Source organism: Notothenia coriiceps, unplaced genomic scaffold (genome assembly GCF_000735185.1).
Source record: "Notothenia coriiceps isolate Sejong01 unplaced genomic scaffold, NC01 NC01_scaffold00026371, whole genome shotgun sequence".
NCBI lineage: Eukaryota > Metazoa > Chordata > Actinopteri > Perciformes > Nototheniidae > Notothenia > Notothenia coriiceps.
In genome coordinates, this window is record NW_011359072.1 from 2,586 (window position 1) to 18,813 (window position 16,228).

The following is a 16,228-nucleotide window of genomic DNA, read 5'->3' on the forward strand; positions in this document are numbered from 1 at the left end:
TTGATTAAACATGCTGTAAGCCGAGTGACGCTTGGTTATTGATTTGATTTAAGGGGTAATCGTCCACAAAGTTCGGTAGAGCTCCTGAAGGATATATTGTGACCAAAACAGCAACACATATAAATCTGATAAGATGTCTGTTGTTGAGTTGTTTATATCTGATTAGCATTTGTTTGGGTCGGTTGATATGCTTGTGTTTTGTAGAGGTCAAGTGGTTATTTTGATATTCTATGTATGGTTTAACAAAAGTAGTAATTCTGTCTGTTTTCTTCTTTCTGTTTCAGTCCTGCCCAGCCATACATGTGGCACCCCGGGCGTCATCCCCAATGGAGTCATTCATGGCTCGCGGTACAACATGGGGGACAAGATCCGATACAGCTGTGAGTCAGGTTTTGTATTGGAAGGACACAGTATCCTCACCTGTATTGTATCACCTGGCAGTGGAGCACAGTGGGACTTCCCTTCACCATTTTGTAGAGGTAAGATGTTGTTTCTTTCTTTCATTCTCTGTTTCTTTCTCTGTTTATTCCTTTCTTCCTTTTTTCTCCCTCTGTCAAAACAAACCCTGTAATTGGTGGGGTTATGAGAACTGAAGGACCTTAACATAGGGTCACAGGTCTGGATAATTTGAGAAGCCTCAGTGTATTGATTACTTTTAAAGCACAGCAAGTTCTCAAGTTACCTAACAAGCCATTATATGAACCAGATGTAGCCTAACATCCTCAACAAAGCCCTTCTGATGGTTCATTAGTCCACTGACCAAACAATATCTGCACAGGTTTTCACCATCAGGGCCACTAAGTGGTTCAACAGATCAGCTCAGGGATTCAGCATCTTGTTATAATTGTCTTTAAATCTCATTTCAAACGTTGCATGTTTTCAAACACTTAATTTCAATGATTTGATCGTCTTCTTTTCTCTATATATTACATTACATGTTAGACGCTTTTATCCAAAGCGACTTACATACTCAATACTGTGGGCAATCCCCACAGGAGCAACTTGGGGTGAAGTGTCTTGCCCAGGGACACAACGATATGCTGACTGCAGTGGGGTTTGAACCTGTGACCATCTGACCCCATACCAAGGCTTCATCCACTGCGCCACACGCCTCGATTAAAATATATTGATTGTACTTTGTTTTAACGTTAAAACAGTTTATTAAGTGCTGATTCATTAATTTAATCATGATAGATGACTAAGAGGAAAATACAAATATTGTTGTCTTTTTAGTTGTAAAATTCTTATTAGCATATGCAGAGAAGCGTTGTATGATATATTAAATTAGGCTCAGGATATACGCATGGAAGTAAGCTTATAGTGAGATTTGTACTGTAGTAAGCTAGTACAAAGCCCGTGTTATGGGTTTAATGCTATGTTGTACATGGTCCTGATTTAAACACATGTAATACACTTTTTTTCCATACCAAGTACACAACATTTTCTTAAAATGTGATATCAATAATGAATCAATCTAGGGAACTAGGTTGGAGAGCACCTTCAGTATTGAATAGTGAAATATAGTATTGTAGAAATGACAACCTGATAATATGGCATTGTAAATGTCAACAGTAAAAATGGATGCACATGAGAGAAAAAAAAAAAGAAACAATCAAAATGATTTAAAAACCAACAGCTAAAAAAGATATAAGACAGTTACAAGAAAAATAAATTGTCAAGTTAACCCATAAATAAAAGCAAAGAAATATGTTAAGGAATTATGAAATACTTTGAAAGTTACAATTTGTTCTTATTCTCTGTCCTGTTACCTCTCTTTGTCTCTTCAGCGGAGGGAGCGTGTGGCGGCACGTTACGAGGCACCGCAGGTTCCATAACCAGTCCTGGGTTCCCTGCCGAGTATGACAACAACCTGGACTGTACGTGGTCCATCCTCTCCGAGCCCGGGGATACTATAGCGCTGGTCTTTAATGACTTCTTATTAGAGGACAAATATGACTTCCTGGAAATCAGCGGGACAGAGGCACCAAGCATATGGTGAGATACATACTAACACACACCTCACTCTCACTGTGGAGTAGATAAACAGTTATGATGGAGTGCACACACGTAGTCGTTGTGAAAATCAGCAGGAGTGACACACCACACGTTGAGTGGGTTCATAATGAAACACGCACACACACTGACATGTGAGAGTATAGTAGCATTGACATAGCCTTCGTGTTTTAGATCTAGAAGATAACAAATACACAGAGGAGAGCACAGCCTCGTTCTTTAAATGAGCGACAAAGGATACTACTCTCCAGGAATTAGTAGCCGAGAGGCTTTTTGGTTCTGTTAGCTGATGTGCTCACAATAAAAAGAACAGTTGTTGTTTTCTCTGCAATTTTCTCTAACTTGTATCTTTCACGGGGGGGCATTTAATATTTAGAGGGGATTAATGATGTTGTTGGGGAGGACGGATAGAACTACTGATTGATTAGGTGTGCAGGAGACCTGTTGATTTTCCTGATTTATTCAAATCCCACAGGGAAGGTGATAAATAGATGTTTTCACTCCTATTTTCTGTGGTAGCGTTTGAAAATTGGCACTCTGTCGTACCAGAACACACTCTGCTTTTATATTTAGAGCGCTGTTGGAATTCACAGTGGTTTGTTCAAAATGTCACACATCTCCATTGAAGGTTTAGATGCGTTTTTGCGGGGGTTAGGCATGCAGGGTTGACGCCGGTTCAAACAGCTGACTGTGAGAAAATTTAGCAAAGGGAAAGTAGTTTGGACTCTCTAAATAACAAAAACATTATGCATGACATCCAACGCTGCTCGATATGGGAAAGGAATAGTGTGATTATTTGAGAAACACTTTTATTCCAAAACAGTCTATATTAACCTTTACACCACCCTGATACAGCTGCTTTTCAATGGTGAATTATTTATTCTGAATGGATGTAATATAAGTATAATATTTTGTTTAAAACTAAAACAGCTGCATTCATTCTTTCTCAGTCAGTCGTGTCGCTTCTAAAGTGTCCCAAATGATCTACAAAACAGTGCATCGTCCCATGACATTTTCAATTGTAGTGGAAATACGATTTTGAAATCTTAATCTTGATTATTCTTTTCTCGCTGGTGAATTTGATTCCTAAAATTGAATTTATAGATTACCATGTCTTGAAAACACTATCTCCCATTTTTCACGTTGCCCTGTCTTCAACTGATAGATGACATTGTCTTCCATGTGTAGAAAATGGCTCATGATTGTGGCCCATCTTGCAGAAGAAAAGAATGGAGAGGTCGACAGATAAATAAGTGGAGTGAAGGAGGCAGAGAGGACAGCACCAGATGGAAACAAAAGGAATGTAGAATAATTGCACGTTTAGTCCTGTCACCAGCAGAGCGGTACACATCAACCATGGCATTCTCATGATACCAAGAGTGTGTGTGTGTGTGTGTGTGTGTGTGTGTGTGTGTGTGTGTGTGTGTGTGTGTGTGTGTGTGTGTGTGTGTGTGTGTGTGTGTGTGTGTGTGTGTGTGTGTCAGGCCTTAAGTGGCCCTCTGACTGTGTGAGCTGTTGATCGTTCCTCTAGGCTCTGACAGATTACACACACTCAAGTGCGCACACATACACACACCCATAGCTTGTCTCTGACAGTATAACATTCAAGGACCACTGTCAACCCACCCTCCGCAATGCAGGGGGAAGACAGGGAGCCTTCAGAAAAGTACACCCAAAAATGTATCACAGGGAAAAAATAGGACCGCAGCAACTGAAGCCTTTTAACACGATTGTGGTTCAGTTTGATGTCTGTTCAAGGTATAACATATGTTAGTTGGCAGATAGCAACTCCATCAATACAATTTGGCAGCAATTACTCCATATTATATTTGTGGTTGAGAATAATAATTTACATTTCAGAATTGATATGAAGTTCACAAACAAAGTGAACTAATTTTTATTTCCAGTACACAAAACAACAGTAGTTTTGTGTGAGAAAGTGTTTTATTTGTGTATTTTTTATTCTCATTACATTGCATATGCAGGGGCAAAACAGAGAGCATGAAGTGTTATACAAGAAAGGTCCCAAGTTTCAATAAAAAAAGATGTTGCAATTATATGGTTTGCATTTTAGCAGCCTTAGGCCACCCATACACCTTGTATGTTTAATGAAAGTTCACTGACTCCAGGCCTGAAACAATATAATTATACAACAATACACCTGAATTGACTTCTGCGATGCACAATCTAATACAATCCTAAGTACTTTTCTCCAGAGTTGGGATTAAGAGATGATTGACATTTTCACTGAGGCATGTGGGCAGGTCATTGTGGAAATGACTGACACCTGACAAGACCACTGTGACGGGTTCTTCCTGTTTACCGTGAGCTTTTTCTGATTGGCTGTCCCAAAAGCAATTTCCTGTTTTATGTTCCTGTCTGCTAGGTGGCAAGTTGAATGTCAGGTTGACTAGCTGTCACATACACACACATACACACACTGACACACATATATAAGTACTTGTGCCTGAACAATTTTACTTTTGTATCCAAATAGACAAAGTGATGATTTGAATCCAACTGGTCAGAATATAATAATGGACACATGATGTCTTGTCATTCCTTGTATTCCTCCTTTAGATGGACATTATATTCCTGCAGACAGTTTAGGTATATCTCGCTTTTGGAACAGTAAAGTATGAAAATAGTTAAAACACTTTAAATCGTGTTTAAAAGACTATTCTCTGGTTAATCTGACATGTTCATCCGGTTTTTATGTTTTGAAACCAAGCAGCAACCTCAATTTTTGAAAAGTGAAAAAAATGCAGAGGTCCTATTATATAAAGTCTATGAGAAAATTGGCCTACTTCTCTCTTCATTTATGACCTCATTAAACATTTCACATTAAAGTGTATGATGTTAATGTCTAGCTAGCTTCAGGTATTCATCAATACAGTATGTACAGTAACGGATGGTCCCATTTAGAGTTAAATAGAAGATTAAGCATTGTAAACTTAAGGGCGGGGTTACCCTGTGATTGACAGGTTGCAATCTGCATTGCCCAGTTTGCATTCGTCAATTTTTTCATCTAATAGTTGCAACCTTTTATACAGTGTGATTTCAGTTGACAAAGATGGATAGAGGTAGATAGATACTCTATGCACCCAAATTGTAAAATTCTTTCACATTTTTTAAAGTTATATTTTGCTCAAATAAAAATATATTCTTCAACGTTTGGTGGCCCAACCCTCACAACCCTCACATATACTTACACAAAACAAAGGTGGAAAAGGGCAAACTGCCAAGCTCGAGGCTTCAAAGCATTCCAATGGGTGAAGTCAGACGTTGTGTTTAGATGTTTGAAACTGGCCTTTAGGGTGAGGACAGACTGGCTGCACAGGGCAGTTAATGGCTAGTGTGAACTTTATTTCACCGGGATTATTTGTGAAATATAAAGAAGACCGCACAAACGATAGAGCAGAGATAGAAGGGAGCCAACTGAGTGCCAGGGATGGGGTCAGAAAGACAGAGGACCTCCCGGCATGTGTTTTATTGTGCCTTCTGTAGAAGTCCAATGGCTTTACAACACTGTATGCATTAGTATATATTTGTTTACATTTATTATTAACAAGTATAAATATGGAATGCAAACAATGTATTGCTACTGTATGCAGTTGAGGAGGTCTGAAGCCTTTCTTAGTGCATGGATGTTCACATCTTCATTGAAGACATTTTTCTGACATTTTCAGAAAGTTGAAAATCCAAAGTGTAACAGCAATGACTTTGCGGTTTGGAAGAGGCACCTTGTATTTTGTATTTGTCTTTTTCACATATAATATATAGACACCATATTGCTTAGTTATTTTACAAAGTACTTGTTTCAGTAAACATGTTTATCTGCATGTACTGGGATTGTGTTGACCTGAATAGGAAGAGGACATAAACATCTTATCTTGAAAAAAAGGCTTTAGATGGAGTATATGATGTTATCTGTTATGTTGCTTTTAACTTCAAACTACAACAGACTTCTCTCTGATTACCTACTTTATCAATTGTATAATGTTTACAGCAGGTAATCCCAGTTTTTAAACTACACACTTTTATCTTTCCTTTGTTTTTCCTTGCACTCCAAACTCTCCCTGTGGCTACCCATTCTTCATGTATTTTTAACCATTTACTGTCTTCTTCTCCTCTTTTATCTAAGTCTTTTAAAATTCAGGACAAACTGAAATGCTCAATCCCAACAGTGTTAGTTATGTCATTTCCTACAAATGAATGATTCTTGCTCTGCTAAAGGCCATTATTGTATATCCAAGGAGAACGACCAACAGCAATTACTCGTATTTTGTTCCTTATTGCTCACTACATCATTCACATTGATTTTAACCCAGTTGCCGGTAGTGACAACCACATTTTGCTGTAATGTATCATCACCATGATAGTTGAGGAATTTGAATAAGCAGGGGTTTGTTATGCTGATTTAAAGACGCTGATGGAATCTCTAAATGTTCGCATCAAATGAATCTCTTCCTATCCTATCTTTTACAGACTTCTGGCTAAATGTGAGGCCTTAATTGCCAATTATTTCTTAAATTGAGTAACAGGGTCAATACATATAACACGATGAAACTATTACCCACAAGTCTCCATCCTTAATCCTTGACACCTGCAAGAGGTCATGTGTCTGTAAAGGTGCACCAAAACTAATTTATTTGGTCATCGAGTTAATCACACATTCAATGATTTGCATGTTAAACCAATTTTGCTCATGTATTTCAAAGTGTTTTTAGTCATCCTTGAAAAATAAAATTGACACAGCTATCCATGATCCCCAAATAATTAATCTTTAAGACTTTGGTGAGCCCTTGACATTTCCATTAGTACAAGCAGGTTCTTAATGACATCTAAATTAATCTTGACAATTTTAGATGCATTGCCAAGACATTTTACTTTTTAGTTTCCCTCAGGATGAATTATACTTGTGAGCAGCCAACTTTGCATCTAGCACAATCACCAGATACCATTTAAAATGTTCCCTAATACGACCAAATATCTGCGAAGCAATGGTATTTTTATAACCCCACTCTCTTTTTTATTACCTCTGACTTTCCCATCTGTCTCTTTTTTTCTGTCTCTTCTCCTCTCTAACAATCATTATTTTCTCTCAGTCACACACATACAGTTTCATTTTTAATTAGTAGAAACACTTGTGGCAAAGTAATTTACATTCAGTCATCTATTTTCTATTTTCTTATCCAGGTCATTTCCTAGTCATTTAACAGGGCAAAATCTGTTCATTCAGTAACCACATAATTAGAGGAGCAGCCCAGATGTCATGTTGGTTGGAAACCTCTTTCCCTCCTTCTGAGAGATCCAGAGTGTCAGTCAATGCCAGGTGATAGGTGTAGCCCCTCTAGCCTGTGCTCAGATGCCCCTATGTGTTACCTGGCAAGGCATCCTTACCATTAGCCAGATGTGTCTCCGCTTGGTTCCTTCAATCAACATGAAGGTCCTGTTGTTCTAACCCTAAACAAATCCCACTAAACTTCTCCATGATGGGCAACATGATCTGCAAATAGCAGAATTCTAAGCTAATGTCAATGCTGACATGTTTAATACAAAGAAAAGGAAAGGCACACCCCTATCAGAGTCATTTGCCTAGCTTCAACAGACTTGATGACCCTACAGCTCACACATCCCCAGCGACAGAATTGTGAGGGTTTTACTCCACCCTAAAACAAATGTAGACAAGACAATGAAGCGCATTCCCATCGCTGCTGAAATAACTTGAACTGCGTTAAGTGCTGATCCATTTTTTTCATCACAGAGCCTGCATTGCATCGCTCATAAATGTGAGGTTTAACAATCGGCCATAATTTATTTTCTAGCACCCTGACCTTGGCAGGCGCTCTCTGGAAGGTTTAGCTGTGTAATTCCCCGATCATTTCAACAGACCCTCTGGCCCCCTTACTGAAATTTGGGATTGGCTGGCCTTGTTTGCCAATTCAGAGGGCACCACAACAGGCCTGCAGCAAATGTGGGTGAACCATCCGCAGTGCTTAGTGCCTCTTTCTTCCTTTTTGCTTTCCCCTTATGTCCCTCTATTGCATCTCATTTTATTCCTCCCTTCCAGTCGCTTTTTCTTTTTCTAAACTGCTTCCGCTGTTCCCCCTCTTCTTTGCCTCTGCTCCCCTGCCTGTAACCACCAGCCTTCTCTTGGTCTCTTTTCTCCACTTTGAAACACTCTCTTTTCCTGTTATTACATCTACATTTTAAATTATGTTTACTGGCTCTGCTATTGTGTGTTCCTGTGTGAGTGCGTGGGTGTGTTATGAGATTAAAAGTAGCGGTGTACCAGGATTTTTCACAAAGCACTTGGAATAAACAGCTATCTGTTTTGGATAATGCTTTTCCAACTTTTCTGACTTGTATCCAATCATTTATTTTTGCAGTGCCTTTTAGTCATTTTGCAGATGCTCACATTCACAGGGACGTGCCAATGAGTGCAGCAGTGGAAAACACTTAAAATAATGTATTGCTAGCAATTCGAAGAGCCAATAGGGAGGACAAGGGCCAACACAACATTGCCCAGGCAGTACAAAGTTATCTCTGTGTCTTTGTGATGTTCATGTATCAGCAAAAAGCTTGTGTAATAATCTAATAATAGAGAGGTGCACAGAAATACCTGTATGCTGCTCTTGGATCCTTTGTCCCCCTCTCCGCTCTTGTTCTTGTGACTTGGCCTCTACTCTCCTATTGCCTACTCCTCTCAGGTCTGTCAAACCTCTCCTCTCATATCTAGTGCACTTTCCTCTTCGTTTCATCTTCATAGGGGTTATTAGTCTTCATTGGAAACGTTCTCTTCTCTTTTATCTTTTGGGCTCTCCAGCCTCTCCTTTCTCCAGTCCCTCGTCTCCTTCCAGTTTCTCTCATTTGTCTCCATCCTTTGCAACCTGGTTGTAATGTCTAACCTCATTTAGAGCTGCCTCCTTGTCCCCCCTTTTTCAACTTTGGACCTCTCCTCGCAGCTTGTGTAACCTCTCTCCTTCTGTTCATTTAAGTGAATGTCCTGCTCTCACCTCCTCTACCATCTTCTCCATCTATCAGCCTCTGTTTCCTCGCCGGTTTTTCTCCGTCCTTTTTCTCCTCTGCTTACTTTAACCTTGTAAGTTTGCCGTCCATTGGATGGTTTCTCTGCTTGTCGTCTATTACCTGCTTACCAGTTTCTGTCCAACCTGTCCTTTATTATCTGTCTCTTCTCTCTCCCCTTCATGTGTATTATTTGAACTAACTAAGCCTGTCTTTTTCAAGCCTTTCATCAGTTCCACCTCTTCTCTTCTCATTTGATCCTCCCCCTTTACTCTCCTTTTCTTTAATGTTCACTCTCATGTCCGTTCCCTCTGTCATCTTCCTTTCTGACCTCTTGTCTCTGCCTCATTCCAATGTCCAACAGCTGGCCAGTGTTCATGAATTATAGAAGAGATACTGCAGACCTAAGTCTTTGTATCTGTTTCTCCCTCTATTCATCTTATTTTCCTATCTTTTTGGGCTTTTAAACACAATAGTTCTTACAAAATGCAACATGGACCTTTGTTTTCCTCAACCAGAAAGTTAAACTCTTACTCCAAAAGCACAGTTTGAAGAAGAGTGACCTCTTTAATTTTCTTAAAGCTGCGATAATAGATTCTGTACAGTGCAGAAATTGTATACCAAATCATCAACATTTGCAAAGTAACACACATGTAGTAATTCAGAGGCCAAACATCTTGCACCATGCATTCAGATCCCTCAGGGAAATGTATCTCTCTTAAAATGTTTTAAGTGCAAAATTGTTTGAAAACAGTCCAAGACCATTTTGTTATATTACAGTTAGCAGTTTCATCATGTGAATCTTATGTATTGTCGGAGAACACTTTCTTTAAAAGCCTGATTCAAAAAGTACAGAGAATGAGATACAATCACACACTTACAAAAATAACTAGAATGAAAAGTGCTTTGAGACTTGGGTAACAAAAATCCTCTTTGGCTGAAAAGCTCACTAATGTTATACTTAACTTAACTGCACATCCATGTTGCTAAAACACATATGTATGGGGGTCATTAGGGTGGGATGCATTGTTTTAGTATAAAGTGCACTATATTCGCTATCCAACCTCAAAATGCCCTCAAACTTTTTTCTCTCTGGTTCTTGCACTCATGTCTCATATACAGTATGTCATTACTGTGAGTCTCACTACATGCATGTGTATTTAACCACGCTAACTGATAAAGACCACTCGCTGAGACTGAGAGATAACACTCTGCTCTACCGTAGTCTATTTGATGTGTATACTAAACAGTTAAATTGCCTTCGGGCAGAGCTTCATCTCATCTGATGTTCTTTATATTCAATTTTTCTTATTGTCTTGAGCGGTCCTTTTTTGTTTGATAACCTTCCCGACTGTATTAACAGAGACTGAACTCACTCTCTTCAGTGATAATCCCATAATAAGGGCCTTTAACAAGCTCTCCTAATATTTATTTTTACCAATCCTCATATGTTGTGTCTGCCCTTTTCCTTATCAGTGCTCCTCCCTCCCTTACGGTCTCTCTATCTACTCAGTTTACCTGCGGCATTATTAAAGGGCAGTTAGAGTGGCTCCTGTTGCTCTAGGGAGGATGGTAGAACATTGGCTTCCAGGCAGTTTCTTACATCATTTCCTTTTTCATCTCAGTGCACTATTTCCCTCACATTTTTCAAAGTTTTCTTTATCACCCCCTTGGTTGCTGTTGGTAACTAAATGTGAGAGCAGTTAAAGCTGATGTAAGTTTGACCATAGGCAACCAACTCATCGTCTCGGTGATGATGCTTAAACAAGTGTTTTTGAAGATGTGAACTTTGTTGACTTTCTACCACTATTATGATTATTACCATCTTCTTTCACTTCTTCCACTTTACTACTCCACTCCTCTCATCTTATATCCTCGCTTCTTGGCGTTTTAGTGCACTTTAACATGCAACCTGTCTCAAGAAACTATTGTAATTAATTCACGTGGGAGTTATACTGCACCCAGGACAAGTGCTGCGCTCCGCTTCTGGTCAGTGGTGTTATTATGGGAAGGGATAATATCACTCATTCAATTCCCTCGTCCACATATTTCAAGCCAGTGGAACAAATTGTCTTTCAGCTAAAATCTTCTTAAATTGCAGCCAGCCTTTGCACCTCAGAGGATAATGCAAAGTGACATTATAATCACACTTTAAACTCTCGGAAAGTTCTGATTTAAATAGGGATGTTTTTTTGTTTTTGTCGATTTTTTTACAGGCTATCAGAGAAGGTCATTTAGATCGTGCAGTTATTTACATTTTCAAGTTCTTTGTTTTGTACGCTACACCGTCTTTTGTTTGTCATGAGTCATTTCACAACAGAAACTGGTCATGCTGCCGTCTGTAATTACATGGCCACATTTTGGTGACTTTCCCCTAAAAACAGCATTTTTTTGTTAGAAAGGTTTTACCTACCTCAAATTGAAATATGTAGGCTTGTCTTCCATGAGCACACCCATAACCTGAGTGCATGTACCGCAACAGAAAGCCATTACATACATGTCAATCTCTTGAAGAAAACATAATCTCTCTGTAAGCGTGATGCTCACCATCAATGTGTACCCTGATGTGCACATAAACAAAACAATAACAATAACAATAATTCAACTAACAGTGGACTAACGTTGGAGCGGGCCTCTGTGTGATAGTGGTGAATGCTGTGGATCTGCAACAACCACAGCTTAAATGTTGCTAAATCTTCCCTTTCTTTCTGGCCTGGTCTGTTTCTATTGTATTTTATTTACAATTAAATTAAAGTGCAACTCATCTCTAATTTAGAAAGGCTGACAAAGTCCTGATCGTTACAAGATGTGAAAATCATTAGGTAGTTTTTTTTGCATTTTTCTATGCCTGTGTTCTTCTACTACTTTGTTTGTGTTTTTTATAAAATATGTGGTATTTGCTTACTTCCAGGCTGACTGGTACAACCCTGCCATCACCAGTGATCTCGAATAAGAACTGGCTTCGGATACATTTCACCTCAGATAGCAACCATCGAAGGAAAGGATTCAGCGCACAATACCAAGGTACTTTCAGTCTCTTCTATTCTCTGCCTCCTTTTTATGCCTACATGCATGTTAGACACTAGCACTGTACTTACAATACATACCTTGTTGGAGCTATATATCTCTTTTTATAAAACGGACAAGTCAAATCAAGCAATCTGATTGGTTCTTAGCCGTGATATACTGAGCGTATACCACGGGTAGAATTGTAAGTTACTTTTCACAACAAGTCAGTATCTACCTTTTGGACGCAGCGGTCCAGACATAGACATCAAACGGCAAAACATATTCAGTGTGCAGTTCCTTTGGCATTAGGGCAGGGATATCTAGATACTTTTGAAGGTTTAACATAATTAATTGTGCTACTTTTAAAGCAAGCAACGATGTTTTCAAATCTGTAATCAAAGAGGTCCGCAAAAACGCTATCGACCTTGCTTGCTTTAAAAGTAGCACAATTAATTATGTTAAACCTTCAAAAGTANAATGTTGCGAATATTTGATAACATGTAATGTGGTGACTTAATATTTTCATCTATACCACTTTTATTTGGTATGAAACATGCATCTTGTAATGTAATCTTAATTGCTGCAACACATGAAAAATCACACAAGAACATACAATTTCTTCTTCACATACAGTACAGACACAAAAACACCATATGAATGGTAATTGCAGCAGCACATGCTTGGCTGAGCATGTAAATCAGTAGAATTATTGATGAGGGTCTTATTATGGAGCTAAACCCTAAGGAATGGATGAGGTATGAGCTCGAGCTTCCGTGACGATTAAAAGCCTCTGTCACATGATCTGAATACAGTTTCAGAGGCATCTCAAGCTGCTAACAAATATGTCTGCCAATTGTACAAATATTCATTGCATCAATCATTAAAATTCATCGTTTTTCTGCCTTGTGGTCAACATAATATAGAAGTGTATTAGAAATCCCATTAGCTGCAACTGAGCTAACGCCTCTAACACCCATTTAAACACTACAAGCACAGAAGAGTTACAGTTGTTTTTTATTTGTCTTTTCAATGTGATTTATTAAATAACAACCAATATGTAATCCTCTCTGCAAACAGTAGTGAAGGTGGTTCTTCTGATGTTAAGATATCATGAAGCTTAACTTGAGCAAATAAGTAAATGCCTAACATAGAAACTAGAGGTACTGTATATTTTATTGGCCTACATACCAAAAGAAAATGCAGAAATGGTCACCTACTCTCGAAAAATAGTTGCCAGCATTACAATGTAATAGTTATAAGTCATCTTAAGGACCTTCTCTGACAAAGCTTTGCTTTTGTTTTCAATCATCAATCAATATTTATTTATATAGCCCAATATCACAAATGTTACATTTGTCTCAGTGGACTTCACAGTTTGTACAGAATATCAGTATGACAATACGACACCCTCTGTCCTTAGACCCTCACATCGTACAAGGAAAACCTTCCAAAAAAACCTTCCAAAAGAAAGCCCACAGTTTAAAGGGGAACATTTTGTTTTGTGTCCATTTGACTTCCTCTAATAAACCCAGGAAGCTTACAGTCAGTTTCCTTCACATGAAAACATGGGGTTTGTGTGTGATCAAATCCACACATGGCATCTTGCCTGAGATTATAGAACAAAGTCAATCCTGTTCATCACAACAAATGTGAAATCAATTTAATAATTTAAAGCATCTAAATTACAGCCTCAAAATGCAAAATAATATAATAATTAGCTTTGACATGTAGTCATGCTTTGTGCTCTTGGAATAATAAAAAAATTAAAAGCTTTCACATGTCAAAAACAGCGATGCGAAAGGCACAACAACATCTACTTAAATCCTTTCTAAATGACATGTAGGGTATTATGCAAGCAAAGAGCTTGCACATGAACAGTCGGGGAGAGAGGAGAGCCGAGTGAAAAATAATGTAGCAGACAGAAACTAAATGGACTTTTTTTGTATTTTTGTACTTATCCTCCATATACTAGCCCTCATTAATGTCCACTATAGGACTGTACTATTTCTCTTCTGGCTTACAATACAAAATGTACCCATTACATAATGACTTCACCTGAGGGAGAATACACTGTCACTTTGCAGGATTCTTGGCTGCACTTTCAGAGGGAACAAAAAGATGCAGTGGGCACATTTCCAGCTTTGTCGTGAAGAATCCTAACGCAAAACCACCAGACTCTACTTGAAATTTAGAAAGTTAGATTGAAATAGAAAGCAGATATGGATATATAAGAACTTGTCCATTGGGAAGCAATAGCTACGCCAGCAGAAATTGAGTCATTGTGCTGCATTGAGTTTATTATGGACTGTAGCTAATTATTCTTGTGACACCAGCTGAGGGAGGTTTACTGTGTGTGGCAAAAGAAGACTTGAGACGTTTTGCAACCAAAATAACAGCGACAAAATGCTACGGTATTTTAGTTTATTAGTGACAAGTATTTGTAATAAGGACGTTTAGATTTCATTGGTTGGTTTGTATTGAACTGAAAAAATGGATTGTTCCCGTAGCATAACATAAAATGTCTTTACAAATTCTAGGTGTATTTTTAAAACATATTCACTTCTATGAATACATTTGACTTCTGTAAGCACACATATTTATGGATTTTGGTTTTTATTTTGAACCTTGTTGCTCTTGCCACATCACAGATGGATGTCCTTGTGCACGTACAGTGTGTGACCAAATGTGTTTAACATTAGTTTTAAAAGGTTTTTCAACATGGCGTGGAGTCACACTGCAAAAACAACAACAACACAACAGGCAACAGTTTACTTACAGACTGCATTTTTGTGACTGGAGTCTTTACTGGGCATCATCTTCACCCCTCTGGACTTCAACTCTATTGCTTTCTTCACTGCAGAATGGAAAGGAAAGGGAGTTAATTAATTTAATTATGAATAATGCTTTATTAAACTTAAATGACTGTACATCTTTTAAGCATTGCCATTTAGTACGCATCAGCTATGCATGCAATTCAGAAAGTGCTTCCAGCTCCTCTAATAACAAACCTACAACAGTGCAACAGTGGCAGGAATTGAAAATTAGAACAAGGAAAAAAGAAAGGAGACATTAAAAGACACAGAAAAGACGAGACAAGAGAGAATAAAATAGGAAAAAAACAAAGCAGTGGAGCAGCATGGAAATTAAGTCCATCTATTTCATCCTAAGTAGCATCATTGCAGGGAATAACAGAAAAGTCTGTGTTGAAACCAAACGTCCTTCCACGAGAAACAGACCTCACATACACACAGACACACATACAGAAAACACAGAAAGACAGACAGAAAGGAAACGACAGGAGTACCAAGGCAAGAGCATGAGAGCGACCACTGTGGAAGAAAGAAGCAGCATAAAGTGAAGAAGAGCTGGAGACGCACAGCAAGATATACAGGTCTTGGGTCATCCTGTTTTGGGATGGAAGTAGCCAATTAAATCTGAGCCGCCACGTGGAAACTAATATGCACCTTAATATGCTAATTAAGTAATACGACCAGTCAATTAGATGACAGAAAGGTCCAGGAAGTCCACTCAGGTGGTTTCAGACTTCTGTCCTTAATAATTGGCTTCCTCAATTACAGTTAATATAAATATTCTGCAATAAATGTACTATATATGTCCAGTACCATCTTCTGTTTTTATGGGTTTGTAGGTATGTAGCAGCCAAAATCATATATAACTAAAACAGATAATTAACTTAAAATAATACAGCCCGCTGAGGCACTAGTTAGCAGATCTTACGCAGGGCAATTCAGGTCCAGATAAGTTACTCCGTTGTGCATTTATTATGATCCTATATCATTGACAATGAACAGGTTTCCTATGGTTGGTTCCTTTAAGCCTTTCCTATGGCTTCCTTCCCTGTGGCTTGGAATACCCTGTGGCTTGGAATACCCTGTGGCTTGAAACACCCTGGTAAAAAAAACTGTTTGCCTACTAGTGGTTTGCCTACTAGTGCTCTGCCTACTAGTGGTTTGCCTACTAGTGGTTTGCCTACTAGTGCTCTGCCTCCCACCTCCACCTGTCTCCAATATATACAATTACACCAGGTGCTCTAATCACCCAGTGCCCAAAACATGCCTTCAAAATAAAAGCATAGAAACTACTTTAACTTATGACACTAACTAAGAATACATATAAATACATGATAATAATAATAATAATAATAATAATAATAATA

The 16,228-nt window shown here is 38.4% G+C and overlaps 1 protein-coding gene across 1 annotated transcript in view; it reads left to right on the forward strand.

Moving 5' to 3' along the window:
* Nucleotides 1–284: 284 nt before the first annotated feature.
* LOC104956784 (CUB and sushi domain-containing protein 1-like) overlaps nucleotides 285–16,228 on the forward strand; it is a gene marked incomplete at its 5' end in the record, with an annotated part of 20,414 nt that continues 4,470 nt past the window's right edge. Inside the window, 3 exons of the mRNA XM_010784318.1 lie at nucleotides 285–479; nucleotides 1,788–1,995; nucleotides 11,954–12,066. Coding sequence (XP_010782620.1) covers nucleotides 285–479; nucleotides 1,788–1,995; nucleotides 11,954–12,066 — 516 coding nt within the window. The remainder of the gene's footprint in view (nucleotides 480–1,787; nucleotides 1,996–11,953; nucleotides 12,067–16,228) is intronic.